This window comes from Ostrea edulis, chromosome 1, assembly GCF_947568905.1.
Source record: "Ostrea edulis chromosome 1, xbOstEdul1.1, whole genome shotgun sequence".
In the NCBI taxonomy this organism is placed as follows: Eukaryota; Metazoa; Mollusca; class Bivalvia; order Ostreida; family Ostreidae; genus Ostrea; species Ostrea edulis.
This window is the reverse complement of record NC_079164.1, coordinates 51,552,707-51,578,056: the sequence shown is the minus strand read 5'-3', so window position 1 is coordinate 51,578,056 and position 25,350 is coordinate 51,552,707. Positions and strand designations below refer to the sequence as shown.

Here is a 25,350-nt window from a genome sequence, read left to right as displayed (position 1 = left end):
TCTCATTCTATCTTCAATACAGAAGAGTTCCAATGATGAAGATGAGTTGACGTTGAACCATGATAATCTGAGGTTTACATTGGATCGGAAATAAGGCTGGGCTGAGAGGATATGCAAAAATAGATGATAGGAAGATGGTGTGTTAAATCCCACGTCAAACTACAAGCTCTTGAGTGTTTGTCAGATAATGATAGGCCTGCTACTTGATCTGACAGTTTATCATGTTTATAGTACTATAGTATGTATCGTCGTATGCATTTTAATTAAATTGTAGATGCCTGAAGTCAATCAAACCAACAATGGAAGAAGAAAAACCTGAGCCGAAGCCTCCAATATCCACGCAACAAATTCTTAAGGTAGAGTAGCCATATCTATTATGTTGACAGTGCTACCGTTTGAGCGAGCTCAGCTTCATGTTCAGATTTCTCCCAGGGTTTTATATTAAAAATCATTAAAAGATGTATAGGCCTATATTAATGCTATTGAAATACTTTTAAGCTATATATGCATTTCATTTCTGTTGCCTTCACTGTGACGTGCGAAATGTTCTGAACTGTATGCTCTCAGCAGTCGACTGCATTTACTTTCCTTTCTTCTACTCTCATTTTTTAAAGTTACTACAGTGTAATTGTATGATAAAAATGCCCAAACCTTTCAAGTTTGTAAAACTGTGTAAACAGCAATGCCTTGGAACATAAAACGCATTTCAATATAATGATAAATTTAAATAAATCAATAAATTCAACTATTGGGCATGTACATATATGCGCGGATCACCCCCACCCACCACCATGCGCTCCTATCTAATTTTTAAACAAATGAAATTCATATGATAATCCCCTTGTAGCAATGGTATGTTCCAAAAGAGAAAATTCGAACAATTTTTTTAATATTATTGTACAGTGTACATAATCCTAGTTGTACACAATGATGAAATATTTCAGCATTCACATATAATTATTGAATAAAATTGCAACATATTTAAGCCCCTCTCCACTGTTGTTGTAAGGAATCTTCACAAAACTAGAATTAATTAATGATTTTTCAGTCGTTAATAGCAAGTGGCATGGTTGGTTATCATGAGGGATGGAGGGGGGAGGGGGGGTCATTGTGGTTTGCATTACCGGACATGTTAATTAAAAGGAAATGGATTCAAGCACTTATTATTTTTAGTTGCGAAAAAAAAATGTTTTCCATCCGACCGAATTCCATAGATATTTTGTAATTTTTTAAATAGCTGTGTTCCCTCCCATATTCTAACAATTTAACCTTTTGTCTTGTTAGAATAATAAATTCCCATTGAGAATTTAGTATTTTAATCAGATTTGTGGTTTGCAGTCGATTATACACAATTTGTATTCAATGCCATATTATGTACATGTCTATACAAATGGAAATAACAAGTATGTATTTAGATCCACCACTGTCAGTCTTATTATGACGTACGTCAAAATGTAGACATGACGTCACACATCATCTTAGCCTGCCTTTCTTAAACATTGCACTTCGTTAAACATTTTGCCTAATGGTGCACTGAATTTTGGAGCTAGGAGGCCACAAGATTAGGATGATAATCCACGTAAGTTCACAATCATATTCCAAGGTGTGACTTTGCGAGATCTCTGCCATTTTTGACAAGGGACTTCTGGGATTGGCGTCAAAAAAATTTCCTTGTTAGAGGTTTAGATTTAGCTCGGATTATTTCCCGTGCTCTAGTCATTAAAGCTCGCAGTTGCACTGGCTCACTGCGCTGGCTATTAATTATTGTAATGGGAAGGGAGAAAATGCTACGGACCAGACCACAGGGGCTCGTCACGAAATATTCGTCTTATTAACATTCAACATTGTCTGTTCTATCTTTACACGAAATTTTTGTCTTATTAAAATTGGACATTGTCTATTCTCTATTTACACGTGTAAATATAGAATAGACAATGTCCAATTTTTATAAAACAAAAATTTCGTGACAAGGTCCTGTGACCAGACCAGAATTCGAACTTATGCCCTGAATTTCTATCTGGTGCTACATACCAATTGAACTATCTGGTACTGGCAATTGAACCCGTCTGACCACCACAATAATAAACTATTGTGTATAGTGTTCAAATATATTTGCCCATAATGTAAGCAGATGAAACTGATTTGCTTCTCGGTATTTGAGTCCTATTGTGATCAGTGGTTGTCCATTGTCGTCTGTTGCCTGTCATGCATTAACATTTGAACATAATCAACTTCTTCTCTGAAAGTACATGTCCATTTTTGAATGATGATGGTTTTGTCCCGATTACCTATTCGCACCAAGCGGATTCGCACCTTTACCTGTTCGCTCTAAGTGGATTCGTCCTGAGTGGTTTCCCTCCAATTGAGTACAACAACAGTGGTCGGGACGATTGTTCGGTGCATACTCTCCTTTAACGATGAGCAATTTGATTGAAATTAATGAATGCTATATACATGTATTAATTTACCGACATCCAAGGTATATGTTCATTTTTATCATTATACCAACAATTTTTGTCACGGCAAGTTGCATTCATTTTGGAAAATCCGTAAGTAAAATTTATCATGTGCGACAGAATTAGCATTATGTAAATAAAATTAGTGTGTTTATTGGGTGATTTTATCCAATCTTAGATATTTATATAAATCACAAAATGAAGAATTCAACTATTCTTAGTTATCATCTATAGCTAAGCTCAATTATACGACTATTTACGAAAAAAAATTCGCATAGAAATTTTTTTAATGAAAATTTATATATATAATTGAAACTGTAAGAGTTATCATTATGATATTATGAAATACATGTATATTCACAAGATATGTAGAATTGATTTATCATAAAAGTCATCACTGCACTTTCTAATATTTTGATGTGAATTTTAGTTGAATTTGTTCATCTAAATTCATGTAATTTTATAGCTTTATATCAAACAACAGTGAACGATTTGTGAATTTTTAAAATAGTGATAGCTGCAGTGAAAACTACCAACTTGGGTCGTCCAACAACATTGATAACATTGTAAAGAACGCATACAAAAACTTGGATTATGTCAATCTAGAAAAAAATCTTTATTTTACAAGTTCCATGATTTGACGTGCACCTATTAGTACTTAGCTGTTGTAACTAGATTCTGCAGAGGTAAATAGGGGCAAAACCACTCGACTAGTATATCGGGGCGAAACCACTCGACTATAACCCAATCTTCTACCTTATGTTACCTGCACTGAAATAGGGACGAAACCACTTAGGGCGAATCCACTCGGTGCAAATAGGTAATCAGGACGAAAACACCCGTCATTTTTCATCCAACCATGAAGATGTAACCCAAAATACCTGAATTATAGTGTAAATACATTTAATCTTTAAAACTGTCTTGTTTACTTCTGTGAATTATGTGTTCGATCATGAGAGATAAACCAAAGTATGATTGAACTGTCTTTGGTCAAAACGGAAGGGGTTCCACTGTGCATGTCTTCCATACACCAACCCATGCTTACAGAATGTTGAAATTTAGTATCCAGACATGCACACTGAAGGTCCAGAGCAAGCCAATCATGCATGCTTCAAAGTGTCAGAAGTCAACTAGACAACAACCATGGTCAATGATTGAACTAGGCATATGTTATGCATGGTTATAAAGATGATATAGCCCTCTACCAGAATTATGAAAAAAATTCAAATTCCCTACCCCAGTCTATGTCAGGGCTTCAGACTCTAGGGCAGAGCTAAATAGATATTTTAATATTTTATCTAGTGAACATAGTGAAGTCATCATCTTTACTTTGGTGCATTGTAACAAAATGATATATGTATGGTCATGAAGACTACTACCAAATTGTGGAATTCATAAATGTCGTTACTAACAAGACACCTTAGGTTTTTAAAGAAAGAAAATTGATATTTTATGATTTCACTAAATGTTCTCTGAACTTTGTCATTTTTATTCGGGCTAATTGCTCAAAGAGCTATTTACCAGGTATTGTCATTGTGTTCAAGCTGGATGTCGACCACACAGCCCCCAAATTGAATTTACATGTCAAAATATAGTACATACTCCTAATCACTGGTGAAACAACACAAAATTTAAATCAACACAGAAAATAACATGTTGATCAACTTAACAAAATTAAAAGCTTTAAACAAAATTAAAAAAAACAAAACTAGTTCTTTTCAAAGCTTTTAACATATACAAACTACTCTGCCATATTACTTGGGTCATGGGAGGAACAGTGATTCGATCTTGACGATGTACCAAGGAAAACTGTTGCTCTAAAAGTAGATTGAATAGTGGTAGCCTTGTATTATTAGATCCAGGGAAAGTTTTGATTAACTAAGTGATGGAGATGTATTTGAGTATCAAAATAAAAAATACTGATTTCTAAAATGTATTAGACAATATTACAATATTTAATATATTACCAAATATTTCTGTATTCGGCCATCATCCAAAATCGAGATCAGCACATGGGGACTTTTATTTCATCGGTAACTTAAAAAAGCATATGACAGGGAAGCAGGACAGTTTCAATAAGATACAGGAAGAACTGAAAACTTCTTGCTGAAAAAATAGATAACCCTCAAAAAAAGTTCAAGGAACTATATTTCAAATGCAAGAAATATCAAGATCGACAAATTTTCATTACAGTCTCGTTCATATAATCCATTGTATGAACACAGTGTCTTAAAAAGATACAATAGCCATAGTATTGCTTAATTGTTATTGTTGATAAGTTAATGGCAAAGATCATAATCATCACCATACAAATATAAAAATCCAGCCAAACTCAAACCAATATTTTTGTTTCTGGGTAATCAGGGTACAATTTGAGGTTAGAGCCCCAATTTCTTTCAACAAACGGTTACATGAAAAGTAGACATGGTCTATTCAGCATAGGTGTTATTTATCTGGAGTGCTTAGAGTCTGGAGGGATGCTAATCTTTATGCACAATTAATGCGTAATTCTCGCCATTCCATGTTCTAAGAATACCAGTTCTTTTGTTGTCAAAACATCTAGCTCCGGTAAACGATGCCCTTGGTCTCCTCACCTCTCAACCAAATGGAGCTTGTTTGACAGATGGCTGAACCTTGATCTGATTGTTTCTGATTCTTTATTTCCGTGGGCCACAGGCTCATTATATATACATAAATACAATTATTTATACATATACAAACAAAAATCGACATAGTGGAGAATGAATAGACTACAACCATACACAATTTGAATTAAACAAATAATATCACATCATATGAGAATTTCTTAGTTTTGTTGCATATTGCAGAAATTTTCCAAAATTAATCAGTTCTCTAGTATTTTTGACACGAAGTAATTTACACTTGGTTTTGTATAATAAAATTGCTTAACATATTTTTTCTCACGTCATCATATAGAGGGCATTTTAAAATACAGTGAAACTCATCCTCTACATCATTTAGCTCACAACAGTACATAACCGTCGTTCTCTGACTATATCTTATGTCTTCCAACCTAAACATTCAGTTTATGAGATGAAGTGAAACTGGGCAGTAAAAATCCAGAAAAAAATAACTTTACACTGTTGACTAATTAATGTTGATAATTTTAGTTGTCAGATTTGGGAATTTCTCTTGAGTATGTGACCTGGTCTCGTGTTGCCTTGACAACAGATAAATGGATGGCAGTAAGACATAACACAAATGGTGAGAAATCTCAGGTAAGTTTGACATTGTGAAGTGTGCGGAATTAACAGTAGACTGATAAACATTCATGTCAGTGAATTTCTTTAGTCTACAGAAAGAAGAAATTCCAGAGACAATTTGTCTTAATAGGACAAATCCTAGCCATTTTTATTGATAACAGTAGATTGAGTAACTTGCTTGATATGCATGTTTACATGTACAACAAAAACACAGTGTAGCTAGAGTCTAAGATGAACGTATTGTAAGTTATGATATTGATGTCACACAGTGTGGCTAGAGTCTGAGATTAACGTATTGTAAGTTATGATATTGATGTTACACAGTGTAGCTAGAGTCTGAGATGAACGTATTGTAAGTTATGATATTGATGTTACACAGTGTAGCTAGAGTCTGAGATGAACGTATTGTAAGTTATGATATTGATGTTACACAGTGTAGCTAGAGTCTAAGATGAACGTATTGTAAGTTATGATATTGATGTCACACAGTGTGGATAGAGTCTGAGATGAACGTATTGTAAGTTATGATATTGATGTTACACAGTGTAGCTAGAGTCTGAGATGAACGTATTGTAAGTTATGATATTGATGTCACACAGTGTAGCTAGAGTCTGAGATGAACGTATTGTAAGTTATGATATTGATGTCACACAGTGTAGCTAGAGTCTGAGATGAACGTATTGTAAGTTATGATATTGATGTCACACAGTGTAGCTAGAGTCTGAGATGAACGTATTGTAAGTTATGATATTGATGTTACACACACACAGTGTAGCTAGAGTCTGAGATGAACGTATTGTAAGTTATGATATTGATGTTACACAGTGTAGCTAGAGTCTGAGATGAACGTATTGTAAGTTATGATATTGATGTTACACACACACAGTGTAGCTAGAGTCTGAGATGAACGTATTGTAAGTTATGATATTGATGTTACACACATACAGTGTAGCTAGAGTCTGAGATGAACGTATTGTAAGTTATGATATTGATGTTACACACACACAGTGTAGCTAGAGTCTGAGATGAACGTATTGTAAGTTATGATATTGATGTTACACAGTGTAGCTAGAGTCTGAGATGAACGTATTGTAAGTTATGATATTGATGTTACACAGTGTAGCTAGAGTCTGAGATGAACGTATTGTAAGTTATGATATTGATGTTACACACATACAGTGTAGCTAGAGTCTGAGATGAACGTATTGTAAGTTATGATATTGATGTTACACAGTGTAGCTAGAGTCTGAGATGAACGTATTGTAAGTTATGATATTGATGTTACACACACACAGTGTAGCTAGAGTCTGAGATGAACGTATTGTAAGTTATGATATTGATGTTACACAGTGTAGCTAGAGTCTGAGATAAACGTATTGTAAGTTATGATATTGATGTTACACAGTGTAGCTAGAGTCTAAGATAAACGTATTGTAAGTTATGATATTAATGTCACACACACAGTGTAGCTAGAGTCTAAGATGAACGTATTGTAAGTTATGATATTGATTATATATAGTTTAGTGTTACTCCAGAATTGTTAGAATCTATAGAAATTTACATACTGTGGCAAGGGATAATTTTTTTTTTCAAAGATGCACTGACTCTCATGATGGAGAAGTCAAACTATGTATTTATTACAAGTTGATAGATAGCTCTTTATGTCTTCTTTGAATGGGGCGGGTTAGGGGTTAGAGTTTTCTGATTGTCAGATTCTGTAATTAAAATGTACTTATTTTTTTGTTGAACACCAATTTTAATGTTATCATGGCTGTGCCAGACCATGTAAGAGTGATCACAAAGTGTAATTCTTAATGAAGTACAGTTATTGTCATACAGAAGCTTTCCACACTGATCCTCAAATACATGTATTAATGAAACCACAGTGCCTCACCCTGAATTTGTGAGAACTTGTATTTTGTTTTCATTTCTACGGAACACTTCTAAAATTCCATGCAGTGTATTTATCAAATGTCACCATTACTAATATTGTATTTGTTACAACTTTTCAGTTGACTGTTTTAAATCCAGTAGATGGCAGTATCAAATACTCAGAACCAATTGAAGCAGACTCGGTGCAGGTCAACCCATCTCAACCAATCATAGCAGTCAAATGTAAGTTTGAATAAACATTTCAAATGTGTGTGTCTAATATCTTGTGTCCTGTTATTGTATTTCTTCTTCTAACATGAAACTAGTTTTTATTTCCTTTAATATATTATGTACAAATTTCATGAAATAGTATTGTAGCATATGTAAGTTGATAGGCAGGACATTGATCATGTGACAGTCCACATCATAATAGTGCCTGTTGTCACTACACTAATTATGATGTAATGATCTGTCAAACTACATTACATCTCGTAGTAGGCTGTGACATTATAGCTGTTAGGTACATTGTGATGTCACAGTGATAATTAAGTTAAGACTCTTTAACCCGAACAAAATAGAAAATTGCAAAGATACAATTTTTTTCTCTATTTTTCTTGAATTTCTTCACCAAATATCCTTCAAATTTGATGAAATATTTTTCAAGAAATTTGTGCAATTTTTGAATATTGATAGCATTGTAGGTTCTTTATAATTATATATGATGATAAAAAGCAGTTGTAGTAGTGCAAGTGCACAAAGTTAAGTGGCGCCCTGGTTTAGAATTGAGGTAAACTTGAGTATTTCATATTCCCATGTCATATTAAATCCATAAAAAATATTTTAATGTGTTTTAAAAGAATTATCATTGAATCCCCCCCATAAAATCAGATAGATGCATCAGTAACAATAGTGAAATGAGTTGTGGTTTGGTAATTTTGGGGGTTTTTTTTGGGGGGGGGGGTTGTTGATTTATTTTTTGTAAATATCATATTATCAAATTGTCTAAACCACAAAATCTGAAAAGATACTGAAATATTATTAAAAGGGTATTCATTTTTTCCATGCCACTGCCCTGCCTATCCTTAATGAAATATAGTGAAACATTGTACAAAAAGGACAGGACATTTGAACATTGATGACATTTTTTATGCTAAATATACATGTATATGATAAAATTCAAAGATTTCATGAATGAAACAAGTGGGAAATGTTAAATATATTTGTTACACATCTTAAAAGAATGTCAGGTGTCTGTCTTCAATCTCAAAACCTCAGGATTATACTATATAGCTCTCCTTTTCTCTATGCAAACAACAGGTGGCCAGAAGCTGGAGGTGTATAACTTTGAGACCAAAGCTATGATTAGTAAATCCAGAATACATGAGCCTATTGCCTTCTGGACATGGTTGAACTCCGACATCATTGCTATGGTTACAGAGAATTTCATATACCACTGGGACCTTTGGCAAGGTACATTTGTTGTTCATTAATAAAGGAGATTTTTAGAAAAAATACTGGATACATTAAAATTTTATTGATGGTCTCTTCAAATGTCTCATATCTTTCAGTTAACGTAGTTCCACACTCGTGTGACGTCATAGGATTTTGCAAAGTCAATAATTTAATGATAGGAACAAATTTTGTTGGAATCTTTTTCAATAGTTATTGTAAAAAATCTTGTTAGCCATAAAATATTTCAAACTTCTTAGTTATATTTGAATAGTCAATGATATGTTTCAAAATATTGAATCCAAGGACACTAACTCTGTTTTCATTCAATTATTTATCAAGTCCATAATGCGATAGATTTCCTTTATTTTTGACAAACAGTTTACCAAGGTGATAAGAAATCATTATCTGTGTCATTTCATGAAATTACATACAATTTTAATACCGAGTGATTTAAATAGCTCAGCTGTATGGTGCCAGACTTCAGTTTTTGATGGGGGTATACATAATCTGGAAGCTATAGATTTGAAATTATTAAGGAAAGGTATGGATTTTTTCCCATGAATAACTATAACAGATGTAACTCTACTAATATAAACAGAAAAAATGATATGTAAACCATGCTATAAGGAAAATGTGTCCACATCTGTTTGTTTTTAACATTTTGGGGAATAACGCTAATTCAATAATTTTCCACATATTATTCTAAAACTTGAACATATTGAAAATGACATGTGTTTTAGTTATTGACATGTTTCTTGATAAATAAATGCAATTCAAAAAACATTTTGTTGTTTTTATATTAAAATAATAACAAATAACTGTTTCCAATGAATTTCATAAAAATCTACATCAGGGTATATGACTTTAGTGGTGTATGTAATGAAAATTAATATGGAAACCCTTTACTGTTTTGCCTTTTTTCATTACACTGAATGTTAATTTATTGATTCCAAACAAAAAAATGCTACCTAAACCCCAAAAATCCAGGACTAAGGACCTACCTTAAGTGTTAATGCATTAGAACTGTTTTAAAAGGAACTGTAATCCACAGTGGCTTATGTGTAGTCAAACATTTATAGTCGATGTACAATTTAAATGGTGTAAAATGTAGCAGGACCACACTAAATCAAATACAAATGCAGGTTTTTTCTATTCCCCCGTGACTATTGTTGGGGACATATTGTTTTGCCCCTCTATGTCTGTCCAAAACTTTAGCCTTGCTCATAACTTTTGAATGATGAGTGATAGGGCTCTCATATTTCATTTGCACATTCCTTGTAATGAGACCTTTTCTTTGGTAACCTTGTGGCCTTGACCTTGGAGTTAAGTAAAGAATCAATTCAGGGTAACAAAAGAAAAAAACCTATTCATCCAGATCTGGTTTTAGTCTAAGTTAAAAAAGGCACACTCATAATTGTGCTAGATCGCCACCTAAGGCCGAGTAAATATAATTGATTGTTTTCTAATGCCTTTAGTATGTGGACATGAATGTAAACTTTTAATAGACCTCTTATAATGATGTTCTAGCATGATGAATATATTGTTTTTGTATTTTGAGTTCTATATGATGTTTCATATTTTTGTAATGGTATATATCTGGTCTTAATTACGTTTTGACTAACTCCCTACTTGATATACAGTTATTTTATGGATTTCTGCCAGAGGTTTCAGCACCTTCATCAACTGTTACTTCATCTTACACTCCCCTCTGTTTGGGGATTCTTACCTAATGTCTGGACAGTAGCAACATACGACAGAACTTTATGTAACCCAACCCCAATCCCATTCCCACTCTTTCCTAACTGACAGACATTTCTCCTACATCTTTAGGTATTGCAATTGGTCTGCATCTGTCATACGTTAACAATAGAACATTTTTAACTTCTTGATAACTACCATTTTTAGCTCTTCTGAGCCGAAGGCTCAAAGAGCTAATCATATGGCCATATGTCTGGTGTGCGGTGTGTGTCAACTTTTTGGAAAAAGGGCTATATCTCAAGAACCCCTTTGCCAATTTTTGTCAAATTTGTCACAGGGTATCCTTGGCCCAAGGGCTTTCATTTGTACTAAAACTAGGGTTGTGACCCTTTAACAAGGGGAGATAATTAGGAAAATGCAAACAAAAGTAATGGTTGCTAAAAAATCTTCTCAAGAACCACTGGGCAAATTATCACCAAACTTATGCATAAGGATGAGGATAGGTTGTAGATAAAAAACATTTTCAAGGCATCATCCTGGGGCAAAGGGTGTGGTCTCAAGGTCACTTCAAAGTTGACCTTAAATTTTGTTTTGTTAAAACTTAGATATTTTGCTTAGTATAAGGACTAGGATCATCAAATTTTGTCAGTTGATGCATCTTAGGACCTAATATCATGTTGTTTCAAAAGTAGGTCATGGTGACCTACTTTTTGAATTTCGCAGGTAATTATTATTAAATGGATTTTGATGCATATCTTGGACACCTTTGAGCCTATGATCATCAAAAGTTGACAGTTGATGGATCATTAAACCTTGAACTGCTTTATGTGAAAAGTATGTCACCATGACCTACTTTCTGAATTTTATGGCTAATCATTTATGAATTTTATTTCAGATACTGAGAGGTTTAGAATCATCAAACCTTGTAAGTTGATGCGTCTAGAGGCCTCGAAACATATTTATTTTTAAAAAAGTAGGTCACAGTGACTTACTTTTTGAATTTTGCAGACATTCAAATTTCACATTTTCAATTTTAGATGCATATTTTGGACACTATGAAAGCTAGGATCATCAAACTTTGTCAGTTGATGCATCTTGAGTCTTCATAGTTTGTTGACCAAAAAGTAGGTCACCGTGACCTACTTTTGGAATTTGACGACTATATTTTAATATTCAGATACTATTTGACTTACAATTATCAAACTTTGTCAGTTGATGCATGTTGAGTCTTTAGAGTGTGTTGACTAAAAAGTAGGTCACCGTGACCTTTTTTTTTAATTTTTATTTTGTTGACCAAAAAGTAGGTCACCGTGACCTACTTTTTGATTTTGACGGCTATATTTGAATATTTCAGATATTATTTGACTTACAATCATCAAACTTTGTCAGTTGATGGGTCTTGAGTCTTCAGAGTCTGTCCACCAAAAAGTAGGTCACTGTGACCTACTTTTGGAATTTGACGTTTATATCTGAATATTTCAGATACTATTTGACTTCAATTATCAAACTTTGTTAGTTGATGCATCTTGCGTCTTTGGAGTGTGTCGACCAAAAAGTAGGTCACTGTGGCCTTCTTTTGGAATTTGACGGCTATATTTGAATATTATTTGACTTGTCAGTTGATGCATCTTGAGTCTTAAGTGTGTCGACCAAAAGTAGGTCACCGTGACCTACTTTTGGACAGTTACATTTAAATTTTCAGGTATTATTTGACTTAACATCATCAAACTTTGTTAATTGATGAATCTTGGTTAGTGAGAATTTTTGCCTGTTCTACAATGTATCAGAAGAGCAATTCTAGGCCCATGGGCCTCTTGTAATTCTTTTCAAATTTGGTATAAGCATCTTTGGGACAAGGGGGACATTGTAAATTTCAGGATTCCTGATCCCCTGGGACCTTAGGGGCAGGGCAAAAACTGCCAAAAATTTACCAATTTTCAAAGATCTTCTCTACAACTGCATTTTTCTTAGAAAAACTAAATGCATAGTGATGTAGAGCAGGAATGCCTCTACCAAACTTGTAAATTTCATGATGGATCATTAAACATTTTCTATTTACAGATGACAGTCCACCTGAGAAAATGTTTATGAGGCACAATCGCTTGACATTCAGTGAAATAGTCAGTTACAAAGCAGATGCAAGTCTGAAGTGGTTAGCAATTACTGGCTTGATGCCTGAGGTAAAGCTTCATTAGAAATTTTATCAGCAGCATGAATATTTATCATATCAGAGCAGGGTTTGGGGGAGTTTTTTACAATTCAGTAGTGTATTTCTCTTGTGTACACCGACATTTGATTCCTGTTGCAGGATGAAAAGATAACAGGGACCACACAACTATACAGTGTGGATGAAGACATCACGCAGTGCATTGGTGCCCATGTCGTCAGCTTTGGCAGTTATCAGTACTCAGACAATGCAGCACCCTCTACAATCCTTTGTGTGGGAGCTAGGGATGCACAGGATCATGGAAAGGTACAGCTCTGTCAGTCTACTTTAGTTGCATATTTTGAAAGATATTTATAAGGTCAGTTTGAAAAGGATGTACACACTAAACACTTTTTTTGCTCTTTCCAAAGTCAGATCACCACCAAATTGGGCATATATTTGTACCCTTTCCAAAATAAATCATGGGTAACACAAATTTCAGATCCAAATGTAAATTGATTTTGTTAGGTTTTAAGGGCAATGCTTAAATGAATATATAGGGCAGTCAAAAAATTTGTGTTTTTCTTAATCACTGGATCAAGTTTTGGCTATGCAATCTTCTGGGTATAAAACCTCTCAAAATTGGAATGTGGGACACTGATGTTGTATTTTCTGTCAATCATTGTGCTCTTAAAAGAGTGAACCTAATGATGATAAATGAAATCACAGAAGATGAGAAAAATGCTCATTGACAGATATTCTGTGTAACACTTTGGAAAATGCCTTTGGAAGCTGAAACTTAATGATGCTAAACAAAGCAGGTTCAAAGTCAATACGTGTAGTTCTGTTCACAAGTATTTGGTACGTCATGGCAGGTTTCAGGGTTACTCTGACCATCAATTAGTTGTGCTACTGATTATTGTGTCGCCTGCGTTACACGCAGTGGCGACATATAGGGATCACTATCCGTCGTCGTCTGGCGTCGTCGTTGTCACAAAAAATTTCTGTCACAGTTTTCTCAAGAACCACTTGGGGCAACTCCCTGATATTTGGCACAGAGCATCACTGTGGCCAACTGTATTGTGTAAGACATTTTCGAATCTGTCGCTTATCAACTTCCTGTTTGCCGGGACTTAGAATTTTTTACAGCAAAAAAATTTCTGTCACAGTTTTCTCAAGAACCACATGGGGCAACTCCCTGATATTTGGCACAGAGCATCAGTGTGGCCAACTGTATTGTGTAAGACATTTTCGAATCTGTCGCTTATCAACTTCCTGTTTGCCGGGACTTAGAATTTTTTACAGCAAAAAAAATTCTGTCACAGTTTTCTCAAGAACCACATGGGGCAACTCCCTGATATTTGGCACAGAGCATCAGTGTGGCCAACTGTATTGTGTAAGACATTTTCAAATCTGTCGCTTATCAACTTCCTGTTTGCCGGGACTTAGAATTTTTTTCAGCAAAAAAATTTTTTGCTGAAGATTTTATTTTATGATTAACTGAAGGACAGTATTTTTATGTACAAAAGGACAGTATTTGTAATTCCCATACTGAAGGACAGTATATGTGATTTCAGAACAGCACTAATTATGATTTCTCTTGAGAAACAGTAAATTGGATATATAAAAAGACAACAAGACTAAACAGTAAACCCAACAGATAATTACTTATGGTTATTACCATTGTCTTGAAGAGCACAGTAACAGGTTGATACATATTTTCAAACATATGTTTTCATTCAGTCTACATTTAATAAATGTCTTAATTTCAAACAGATTCTCCCACAAATTTTATTGCATAATAATGTCTCATCTTTCAATTTCAATTAAGTTATCGTTAAAGAATGTTTAGTAATTCTCAAAACCTTTAAAAGGAGTATTAAACTGACAAAAACCATTTGAATAATTTACTTTTTCAACATTATACGTGATATATTACATATAGAATGAACTAGCAGGCGACACTTGTCTTCCGGGGAAGACTTAATACTGTGTTTGAATTACTAAGGTATGCAACAAGATTGGCAATGGCCAGATGTAATCATGCATAGCACAGAGGAGGACTCAGCAACACAGACTGTGTTTCATGTGCTTTAAAACCACTGCATTTCTTTCTTATGCATATAATCAAAGCGTTGTCTGTTTCAATAATTTATCTAATAGCATTTACTGCAAATTGATTTTACCACAAAAGATGCAGTATATTCATGATATCAAGCGTACTTTGGCCCAAAGCTAAAAAGAGCTTTTCTGATTTAAATTGTTTAGTCATTGCCTCGTTGTCATTGTTGTGGTATACTTTTCACATTTTTGACTTCTCTGAAACGATGAAGTCAATTTCAACCAAACTTGCCACAAAGCACTCTGGGGTAAAGGGGATTTAAGGTTATTTAAAAGGAAATGAAGGTTATTGCCTCCTTACAAGGGAAGAAAATAGAATTCTTAAAAACTGTTCTTAAGAACAACAAGCATCCAATTTGTCAAATTACCATACTTTCTTTGGCATATAATGTACATTTAAGAAATATATTCCACTGCATGGTTTACTTCATGAAAAGTATGCTGGCATGAAGCATTGTTGTACCCTTATGTATTTTCAAAAATGATTTTTTTATTTCTGTCTGACATATTTATTGAGATTCATACGTGCATTTTTTTCAACTTCAGCACATTCATAAGGAAATGGCTGTCATTACAATTTGTAGAGATATCAAAGGCAAAAACTTGAAATGTAGATATTCAAGTTTGTTCATAGGAATATGTAGGAAAAATTATTAAGAAATATTTTCTAAAGAATCAAAATTAAATTCATGGTACTTTATTTAGACGACAGTGGCCAATAACTAATTTATAATGTGTACTTCGTGTTGAATTTCTTATTATAATTCTAAATGTCTACAAATATAAATAAGTCTATGAGACACAATACATAGAATTTCATTACAAATGATTTTAATATAATACTGCTTTGCAACTTTATATCTTATCAGTTAAAAGTGTTACCTTAGTAAAAAAAAATTATTACATTTCATTCATTGCAAGGTGTTTCTTCAACTCCCTGTGAAAATGTTCAGTAAACAAAATGTATAAAAATCAGATTTTTTTCATACCAAATTTTATATGCTTAATGCCAAACACTCAACAAAGAAATTTTACGTGTTAGATTACTGTTATGCAAAACTTAAAAGTTAGCATATTGTGGAAAATAATTCAGATTGCCTAGTAAAGGTATACAAGTTTTGAATTCGTAGGCTTGAATTTCAGTGCTGCTTGTTTGAAATAGGTAATCTCTAACATATTTTACCACTGGTTGTAAAACTGACATTCTTGTATACTCTTGTACAGGTTCATGTGATAGAACTCGGTCCGCATAAGACTGGTAACTTCGCTCCGAGAAACAACTATGATCACATTCAGTTCTTTGATGATGCAGACCGATATGACTTCCCTATATCTCTTCAAGTAAGTCTGAATTTGTCTTCTCATTTAATTGATTTTCTGTGGAATGTTTATTACCCCCTCACAACAGAGTTCCAGTGGAGATATTATTACTAGAGTGCAAAAACAAGGTAAACAGGAGCATTATATTCACATATTGTGAGTTCTGAGCTGACAAAATTCACATGCACAAAATTTCACATTTTACAAAATGTCCATTTGTAACTGTAAAGAAAAATACTGCTTATTTTGCAGTAATACCAACAAATTTATGAATGGTCAGTTAGTAGGCAATATGTACACAAAAAAGAAACATTTATCAATTTGTTATGATAAACATACTTTCTTGTACCCATTTATTGCATTGAAAACAAACACAGACACTTTCAAAATATTACCTATACATACATATCCATCCAACAAAAAAGAGTTAAAATGCAAATATGAGTTAGCTCATACATATTGGTGTCCTAAAAATCATTATGAAATTGTGCAGTAAGTGTTGACCCAAAGATTTTCCCACCAAAATTTACTTTGAACTGAGAGAAAGTGACAATACATTTCATTGTTGAGACCAGTACAATTGTCGAGATGTCCTGCATGCAAAAACCAGATTTCCTAAACTCTGCCTTTTGTTTGTATCTTTGTGTTTTCTTGTGTTCATTAGTTCAGCCTTGTTTACAAGGTTTAAGATCGGTTGCAGTAGCGTAGTGGTCAGGGGCTTTGCAGAGGTCCAAGGTTCAATTTTACTCAGCACCTAAGATGTTGTACATAAGTGATGATTATTCCTTTACCAGTCACCTGACAGTAGATGTGAAAGTCATGGACCTTTTGGAATATAACCCTAAAAATGAAGTCATGTTAGGTACTTAACAAAGAAAACACATGGACAGTTTTCTCAGATAATCATCTGTGTGAGACCGGCTTTACCCATGTGAGATTTTTCTGTCTCACACTGCTGCGACATCATTGATTGTGACGTCATATATTTTCTATGATTTACATTACACAGTGAAGTAAAAAAAATTTGCATTGTTTTCTTTAAATTTCAATTTGATATAGCTTTCTAGTGGACAAAAATTGGGGTTTTGTCCCCTGCCGCAACACAAAAGGGGACATAGAAATAACGATGTCCAAGTGTCCGTCACACTTAATTTTGTGGACGCAACTCCTCGGAAACTGCCTAACAGATTTTGTTCAAATTTTGTAAGATTGTTGGTCACCATATGTAGTTGATCATATTGGGCCACCATTTTGATTCAACAAGTTTTACAGGAGTTATGGGGCTTTGTTGAATTTGTACTTGCTACACCATAGGAACACTACACTTTGTTCAAATTTTGCAGGATTGTTACGCACAATATGTAGTTGATCAAATTACACTGCAATTTTAATTCTACAAATTTTACAGGAACTATGGGACTTTTGTACTTCAACTTTTTTTCAGTGGCAGGTGACAAATAGGTAGGCGTAGCAATCTTGTTTAGTTTACGGATACACTCTTTCTGCCTGTCTAGTTAGTTTTTACGTTGGAAGTTGAAAGGAGGATTTGATAATTTTAGATTTTCTGAAGAGATTCTGAATTTATGCACTAAAATAAAATGTGAGAAAAATTATCTTTCATAATTTTTCTCATGTGGGATAGGGAAATTCCACCTTTGGAACAAGATTCGCTGTCTAGGACTTGGCAAAGCCTTGTCTTAGACTGCGAATCTTGTTCCCTCAGTGGAATTTCCTTATCCCACACTCGTTTTAATGGAAGATTCTATTAATCCAAGTAAGATTGTACCATGTAATGAACTTTATTTGATTTAATGAGTTATTCATGGTCTCACACCGTGCTAGAGTTTGCACTTTGGCATACATGGCTTAATCTTTGAGACAAACATGACTACGAACAAATTGGACCACTAGGTCATCTCTCCTGAGGAGGAAAGAAGGGAATCAAGGTCCCATGCTCACTAGCAGGTGAAGGCATGACCTCAGTTCTTTCTATCACCCCTCCAACAAGGTGATTTAAGCAGGTGAGGGCATGACCTGGCCTCAGTCCTTTCCATTTTCTCTACAGTAACATGATTTTATCAAGTTTTTAAAAGTTGGTAGAATTGAAGAAGAAATTGGTAGGCAGAAGAAATATTTGAAAAGCTGTAGTATACCACTTTGATTGATTATATAGAGTTTAAACACATCTGATTAACATGTTTTAAAAAAGATTTTTTCATTCTTTAATATTCATTTCTACACTTATTATTGTACTTTGAAATTATTTGAATTCATATGGATTAATTTTTGTGGATGGATTGGATTTTACAGTTCTTCTGGGATGTACTGTCATGGATATGGTTTCTGTACATTTAAATATCAAATAAATCTTATATTTCATTGTAGTTTCTATGAAAATGGAGCCCCCATGAAATATAATTATTCCACAGCATTCAGACTTGCTGTTTTGAATTTTCTTTGATAATTAAATTTGTATGTACTATGCAGGTTTCACCAGAAAATGGGTTGCTGTTCTTGATCACCAAGTATGGCTTTTTGTACCTCTGTGACCTAGAGAGTTCAGTGTGTCTGTGTTCCACCAGGATATCCACCAGTATCATTTTCTGCTCCACCTTAAACTCTGCTACACAGGGACTTCTGGGAGTCACACGCCATGGTCAGGTTAGAGTGTTGCAATGAATCAGGACAAAGGAAGAAAATAGTTTTTAATATATTTGTAACCTTCATAAGGGGACGTATCTTTAGGTTACACAAGTCACTCAGGTGACTTACTGAAAATGGGGATTTAGTTCAACTTAATCAACATCTTCTCTAAAAGTACATGACCATGTTTCATCTATGTGGGAAGGGGAGCAAAAGTTGTGAATATAATGTCCATTGAACCAGGTCCTGAGGGGTCAAAACCTTAAAAACAAAATGCAGTCTATGACTCAAGGACATCTAGCAGACAAACTTTGTGTCTAGTCATGATGAGCAAGTATTGCCTCTAAAAGAATTGTGAAATTGATCAGGGGTCTGATGCTAGGGTGGGCTTTGTGGCTCAGGTGTTATTTCTTAAAAAATCTTCTTGACTTCTGGAAACAACCAAACAGAATACATTGTAATAATAAAGACAGAAGCTTTGACCATTATTGTGAAATTCATGGGCTTTACATTGAGGGGGGGGGGGGGGGGGGTCTGGTGTTAAAAGGGGGTAGGAGTGGGGTATGTGAAGACCTTAAATAATTTGCAATCTTTACAGATCTTTTACTCGTAGACTCAATCAGACAAATTGTGTGTATAGTTATAATGAGCATAGGAGTTGCTAACTAAATTATGAAATTTATGGCCCGGGGTCAGGGTTTTTAGTGCAAGGGCAGGGCTTTATGGTTCATATAGTGAAAATGTGTTATGCTTTTAATATCTTCTTCTTGACTTGACATCAACCAAACTGAGTTCACAATAAGAAAGAAAGGAGAAACTTCTACCAGGGATATTGCGCTAAGGTGGGGTCAAAACCTTAACAATATACAATCTTTAAAAATCTGCTTTACTCAGTGACAAACTGTGTGAAAAGTCAAGATGAACAAGGATGCCTCTACTAACATGTAAAATTTGTGGCCGATTCTGATGCTACGACAGAGCTTTATGGCTGATATAGTGAAAATTAATTGATTTTTAAAAATCTCCTTTACCCCTGCACAATGTGAAGAAAAACTGTATGCATGATTGTTAGGAGCATGGAAACCCTACCCAAATTATGAAATCATTGATCCCTGGGATTCAATCTTTAAATGTCTTCTTGTTTACTTCTGTGTATTGTATAAAGAAATACTGTATGCATGGTTATGAAAAACATGTAGATGTCTACCAAAATATTGTGAAATTCCCTACCCTTTGATCAGGGCTTCAGGCTTTAGGGTGGGGCCGAAATGGGTATTTTGAAAATGCACTAAATTGTCTTCTTTACTTCCAAGTATTGTGAATAAAATACTTTATACATAGTTATGAAGAGCATGTAAACCTTTGCAAAATTTTTGAAATTCTTTACCGCTGCTTTAGGACAAAACTAGAAAGGTAGAAGAGTGATGATACCTTTCATTTAGTAAAATCAACCTCTTTTCTTTAGTGCTTTGTTACAAAATATCATATGTATGGTTATGATTGTTTAAAGCCTGAATCCCTGGCTCAGGGATCAAGAATTTCATAACTTGGATAAGGTTTTCATGCTCTTAACAATTATGCATGTAGTTTTTCTTTAAAAAATAGTGGAACTTATGACCCCCTGGACTGGTTACTAAGGCATCAGGGAGCAGTAATTATATAGCGAAAATATATTAAACAGTGTGTACATGTAATTATTTATACCCGTGTAATCTGAGATATAAGGGAATATAGTATTTGGGCTGTCTGTCTCTCTGTCTGTTTGTCTACAAAAACTTTAACCTTGGTCATAACTTGATAGAGAGTGATAGGGCTTTCATTTTTAGCTCACCTGCGCCAAAGGCTCAAGTGAGCTTTTCTGATCAAAAGTTGTCTGTCATCGTCGTCGGCGTTGTAAACTTTTCACATTTTCGACTTCTTCTCAAGAACCGCTGGGCCAATTTCAATCAAACTTGCCACAAAGCATCCTTGGGTGAAGGACTTTCAAGTTTGTTCAAATAAAGGGCCATGTCCCTTGCAAAGAGGAGATAATCACAAAAATGCAAAAATAGGGTGGGGTCATTTAAAAATCTTCTTCTCAAGAACCATTGGGCCAGAAAAACTGGAATTTTCATGAAAGCTTCCTGACATAGTGCAGATTCAAGTTTGTAAAAATCATGGCCCCAGGGGGTTGGATGGGGCCACAATAGGGGATCAAAGTTTTGCATTTAAATATAAAGGATAAATCTTTAAAAATCTTTTTCACAAGAACCATTGAGCCAGAAAAGCTGATATTTACATGAAAGTTTTCTGACATATTTCAGACTTTAGTTTGTCAAAATCATGGCCCCCAGGGATAGGATGGGGTCCCAAGGAGGGATCAAAGTTTTGCATACAAATATATAGGGAAAATCTTTAAATATGAGCCAAGGTGACTCAGGTGAGCGATGTGGCCCTTGGGCCTCTTGTTCACATGTGTATTCCTTGTGACAAGACCTTTCATTTGGTACCAAAATTTTTTACCTTGAGATTTGATCTACTTTTGAAAACCTTTAACATTTGTCTTAATTTTGAATGGATAGTGCTAGGGCTTTCATATTTCACATGAGTATTTCTTGTGACAAGACCTTTCTTTAGGTATGACAATTACTTTGCTGCCATATTGGGGCATCAGTGTTTCACAAACACATCTTGGACATTGAAAAACTGAATAAGCACAATTATTTTCAATTCTGAGATAATGATTTACCCCTTCTGTGATTGGGGTATCCATTGAATTGTTACCATTTAGGCATCTAGATGAAGAGGATGTGGTCATCTAAAAGGGCCACATCGCTCACCAGAGTCACCTTGGCTCATATTTAAAGATTTTATATCATCTAAAAATACTTAGTGCCAAAAGTTGGCCAAGTGGTTCTTCAGAAGATTTTCCAAAATTTGCATTCAATTTTTCATAAATCTTAATTATCTCCCTTTTGAAGAGGTAAGGTTTTTAAATTGTAACATCCAACGTTTTATTACCCGTAATTCTCAATCATCTCCCTTTGAAGAGGATGTGGTCATTTCAACATTCTCGAATCCCCTTCACCCAGGAAGAGTAAATTATGTGAATAGTTAATGCTGATTACCATTACAAACAAGGAACAATTAAGCCTTGAACAGAAAAGCTTATTTGAGCCATCAGCATAGGTTACCTAAAAAGCTAAGAACAATTCAATTTCATATTTTAGAAATAATTTAAAACCTTGTTTGATAGAGCTGTCCAATGAAGAGTTGTTTCATGTCACTCAGGTAACAGTGAAGGCTTATGGGTCTCTTGTTGCCTTTGTATGTACATTTAATATATATATATATATATATATATATATATACAAGTTTTATTTCCATCATTTTGTAGATAATTTGTGTAGATGTTGACAAGGATGATCTTGTGGCCTATGTCCGAGGTCGAGCCAAGACAGTGAATCAAGCAGACAGGCTAGAAAAGGCGATTACCCAGTGATAAAGGTGCTATAGACTGCTGACTAATAGTCGACAGTCCCACTATCAATGTACAGGGCATTAAACAAGTCTCAAAGTTGTTTTACAGATATTCTATGTACATGTTCGTATTTACATCAGTTTTAATACTTATTACATTTTATGCTATTGTTTATACTGTTATGTTATTGAGGAATTGTTTATTGTTTGATGGAATTAATCAATGCTCATATGTTAAAGCAATACAAGCTGTAACTGACGGTAAATAAATTGAAAAAGAAAAGAACAAATATCTAACATATTTTTGATTAAATACATACAACTTAATAGAAACAGAGGGAATTTGAAGCAATAAACCCGTCAAATCAGCAGAAAATGTCGATTCATGAATCATTGTCATCCTGTCAGTAATTCCTGCTCGTAATCTCCGATGTGCATTGACCTCGGAGGTCACCAGTTCGGTAAAAAAGCAAAAGAGAGGCACTGAGCACGTGTCAGATTTCTAAACAATTTTACCTGCCAATTTTATAGAAAATTCACTATCAAAATTTCATTTGAGTTGCACATTTGTGTAATTATTGCTTTCTTACACTTACAGTACTTCTTGTCATTCATGAAACGATGTAATATTTTAAACAAATAAAACGTGTAGTTACTCACGTCAGTTTCCATCTTTGTATATGACGTCGGTCTCAGCAACCCGATTATGTTCGGCAATCATCGTTCCCATATCCTTGTATACGACGCAATGGCGGTTTATACGAAACGCTCATTGTAGGTATGCTCTCAAACAATATTTCCTTGTTTATTTTGTTGAATTTTTCTTTAGATCTTGGGGATTATATCAGTTATACTGATAGGAGTTAATTGATTCATAATTGGATAATTGAAAAAATGCCGTCAGTTACAGCTTGTATTGCTTTAATGAAGTATTTGAGTTTTAAAAATGACACAAATCAATGAAAAGTAACAATGCTTTGAATTTAAATGATACACGGTGCAAATGACAATTCACTTTTAGATTATTTTTCATATAATCACATTTGACTACTGTAGAGTTTCCACATATTTATTGTATTATTTATTGTTTACATTGTATTCTTGTATGGTGCACTTTTAACTCACACTTTTAGCTTATCTCAGCCAGTGGCTCAAGGGAGCTTTTGCCCAATATCTGTCTCTCTTTTTATGTGTCTATGTCTCTTTGACACAAATTTACCATATTTTCATCATCTTCAAATCACTTGGCCAATTTCAACCAAACTTAGCTTAAAGGCATCCTATGGATTCAAGATCATTAAATGAAGGGCCAATCTTAAAACCTACTGGAATAATAGAGCCAACACTTTCATTATAAATTGAAAATTGAATTTTTTAAATCTTGAAACGTACACCAAGGCCACAAAATTATAATTTAAAAGTACTAAAAATATATAGGAATTTATTATAAAATCTTTATATCAAGAGTCACAAAAATGCAATTTGTCACATGGATATTTACAGGCATCCTTGTGAAGTGTAGATTTATTGAAACTATGACACATTAAGGATTGGAGTTCCCGCAAAGGGGCTTTGATGTTTTTACTTTTGAATACCATATAACAGGTATTTTCTGTGGTTAGAAATTTTGTGATATGATCTGTAAATGGTAGCAAATTATATTGTACATTTCCAATTTCTGCGGTTGCATTATACAAGCCCCTGTCTATACCTGTACGTATCGATATATTTTTTGCAATTGTTAAATTTTGTGGATTTTTCCTATCCGCAAAATATAGAAAACCGCAGAAAATACCCGTGATACATTATACTGTGATCATGATCATTTATTGCTGTTTTTGTTTTTAATGACAGCAACATTCAATTCATTGGAAATTTGCTTGTCAAAAACCATGGCATTTTGTTAGGAATAGGATTTACGACACTGTGGTGTATAACCTAGTTTACAATAATTACTATGAAATGAATTCTGTGTATCAGCTTTAACCTATGCTATTAAACTGCTGCATAATTTAGACGATGTATACTCACTCATCGTAAGAATCTCGTTTTACATATGTTGTATTGTTGTTGTTTTTATGTGGATAGTTTTTATCATGGATAATAATCTAGTCTTTCATACGAGTGCTTCCATTTCCACCGTCTCTTATCGCTGTTTACATGCACTTACAATTTATTGAAATCCAAAATATTGTCAGTCTCATCATTAAATTATCTTGAAAAGTAAATTTTTCTTTATATTTATGGAATTGTTTCAGAAAAAAAATTATTTCATACTTCAAGATGTAGGAACTAGGCCTAGTAGTCATGACGATTTTATGAATTTCGGTTGTGTCCTCTAAAAACATTAGAAACGGGAAAGTGCAATATAGCCTACTTATGATATTAACTCATTTGAAACTTGACATCGAATTTACATGCTTCTAACTTGCAAAATGCTTTAAGTTTTATCATAAACTATGCATATCAAAATAAGGAAAGACATGTAATGATTTATGAAAAAGTCCCCTCGACTAATTTTTCATACAAAGACAGTAAGAGACAAATTGTGATTGTTGGTACTAGGATAGTATATGTTTGTAAACACATCCAGATCAAAACATCTCTTTTTCTCCATTGAATATTAAATCTCTAAATTGAGAAAAATTAGATATTTTTTAAAGTCATTCATTCAGATATTGGCACTTATATAATGTATAACTTTTATTTGTACTTAATCAGGATTGTTGGAAATATTTTGTTTTAGAAAATTAGTTACTGTTTCTTCAATGCATAGTATTTTCACTACACTGAATAAATATTAAAATGTCAATAGTGTTATGTTGTTTGCCATTGGAACCATTCAGAATATACATTTGAACTTCAGTATCTCAAATATTGATATCTCAAATACGATGGATATGTCAAAGCAAGTTTATAAAGTCCCAACTACATTCTCTTTATGTATTTTAACGCCAAT

At 33.9% G+C, this 25,350-nt stretch overlaps 1 protein-coding gene across 1 annotated transcript; it reads left to right on the top strand.

Moving 5' to 3' along the window:
- Positions 1 to 2: 2 nt before the first annotated feature.
- LOC125650615 (clathrin heavy chain 1-like) lies at positions 3 to 25,203 on the top strand. The gene is made up of 10 exons (XM_048879061.2): positions 3 to 137; positions 275 to 356; positions 5,588 to 5,695; positions 7,693 to 7,795; positions 8,870 to 9,022; positions 12,764 to 12,882; positions 13,011 to 13,175; positions 16,194 to 16,310; positions 18,777 to 18,950; positions 22,309 to 25,203. Exons 2-10 carry the CDS (start codon positions 300 to 302, stop codon positions 22,411 to 22,413), a joined length of 1,101 nt encoding a protein of 366 aa, XP_048735018.1. The 5' UTR covers positions 3 to 137; positions 275 to 299; the 3' UTR covers positions 22,414 to 25,203.
- The last annotated feature ends 147 nt before the right edge of the window (positions 25,204 to 25,350 follow it).

Coding starts and splice junctions, on each gene's coding strand:
- LOC125650615 (XM_048879061.2), top strand. CDS start 300: ATGGAAGAAGAAAAACCTGAGCCGAAGCCTCCAATATCCACGCAACAA. Junction 357..5,587: donor CCACGCAACAAATTCTTAAG/GTAGAGTAGCCA, acceptor TGATAATTTTAG/TTGTCAGATTTGGGAATTTC. Junction 7,796..8,869: donor ACCAATCATAGCAGTCAAAT/GTAAGTTTGAAT, acceptor TGCAAACAACAG/GTGGCCAGAAGCTGGAGGTG.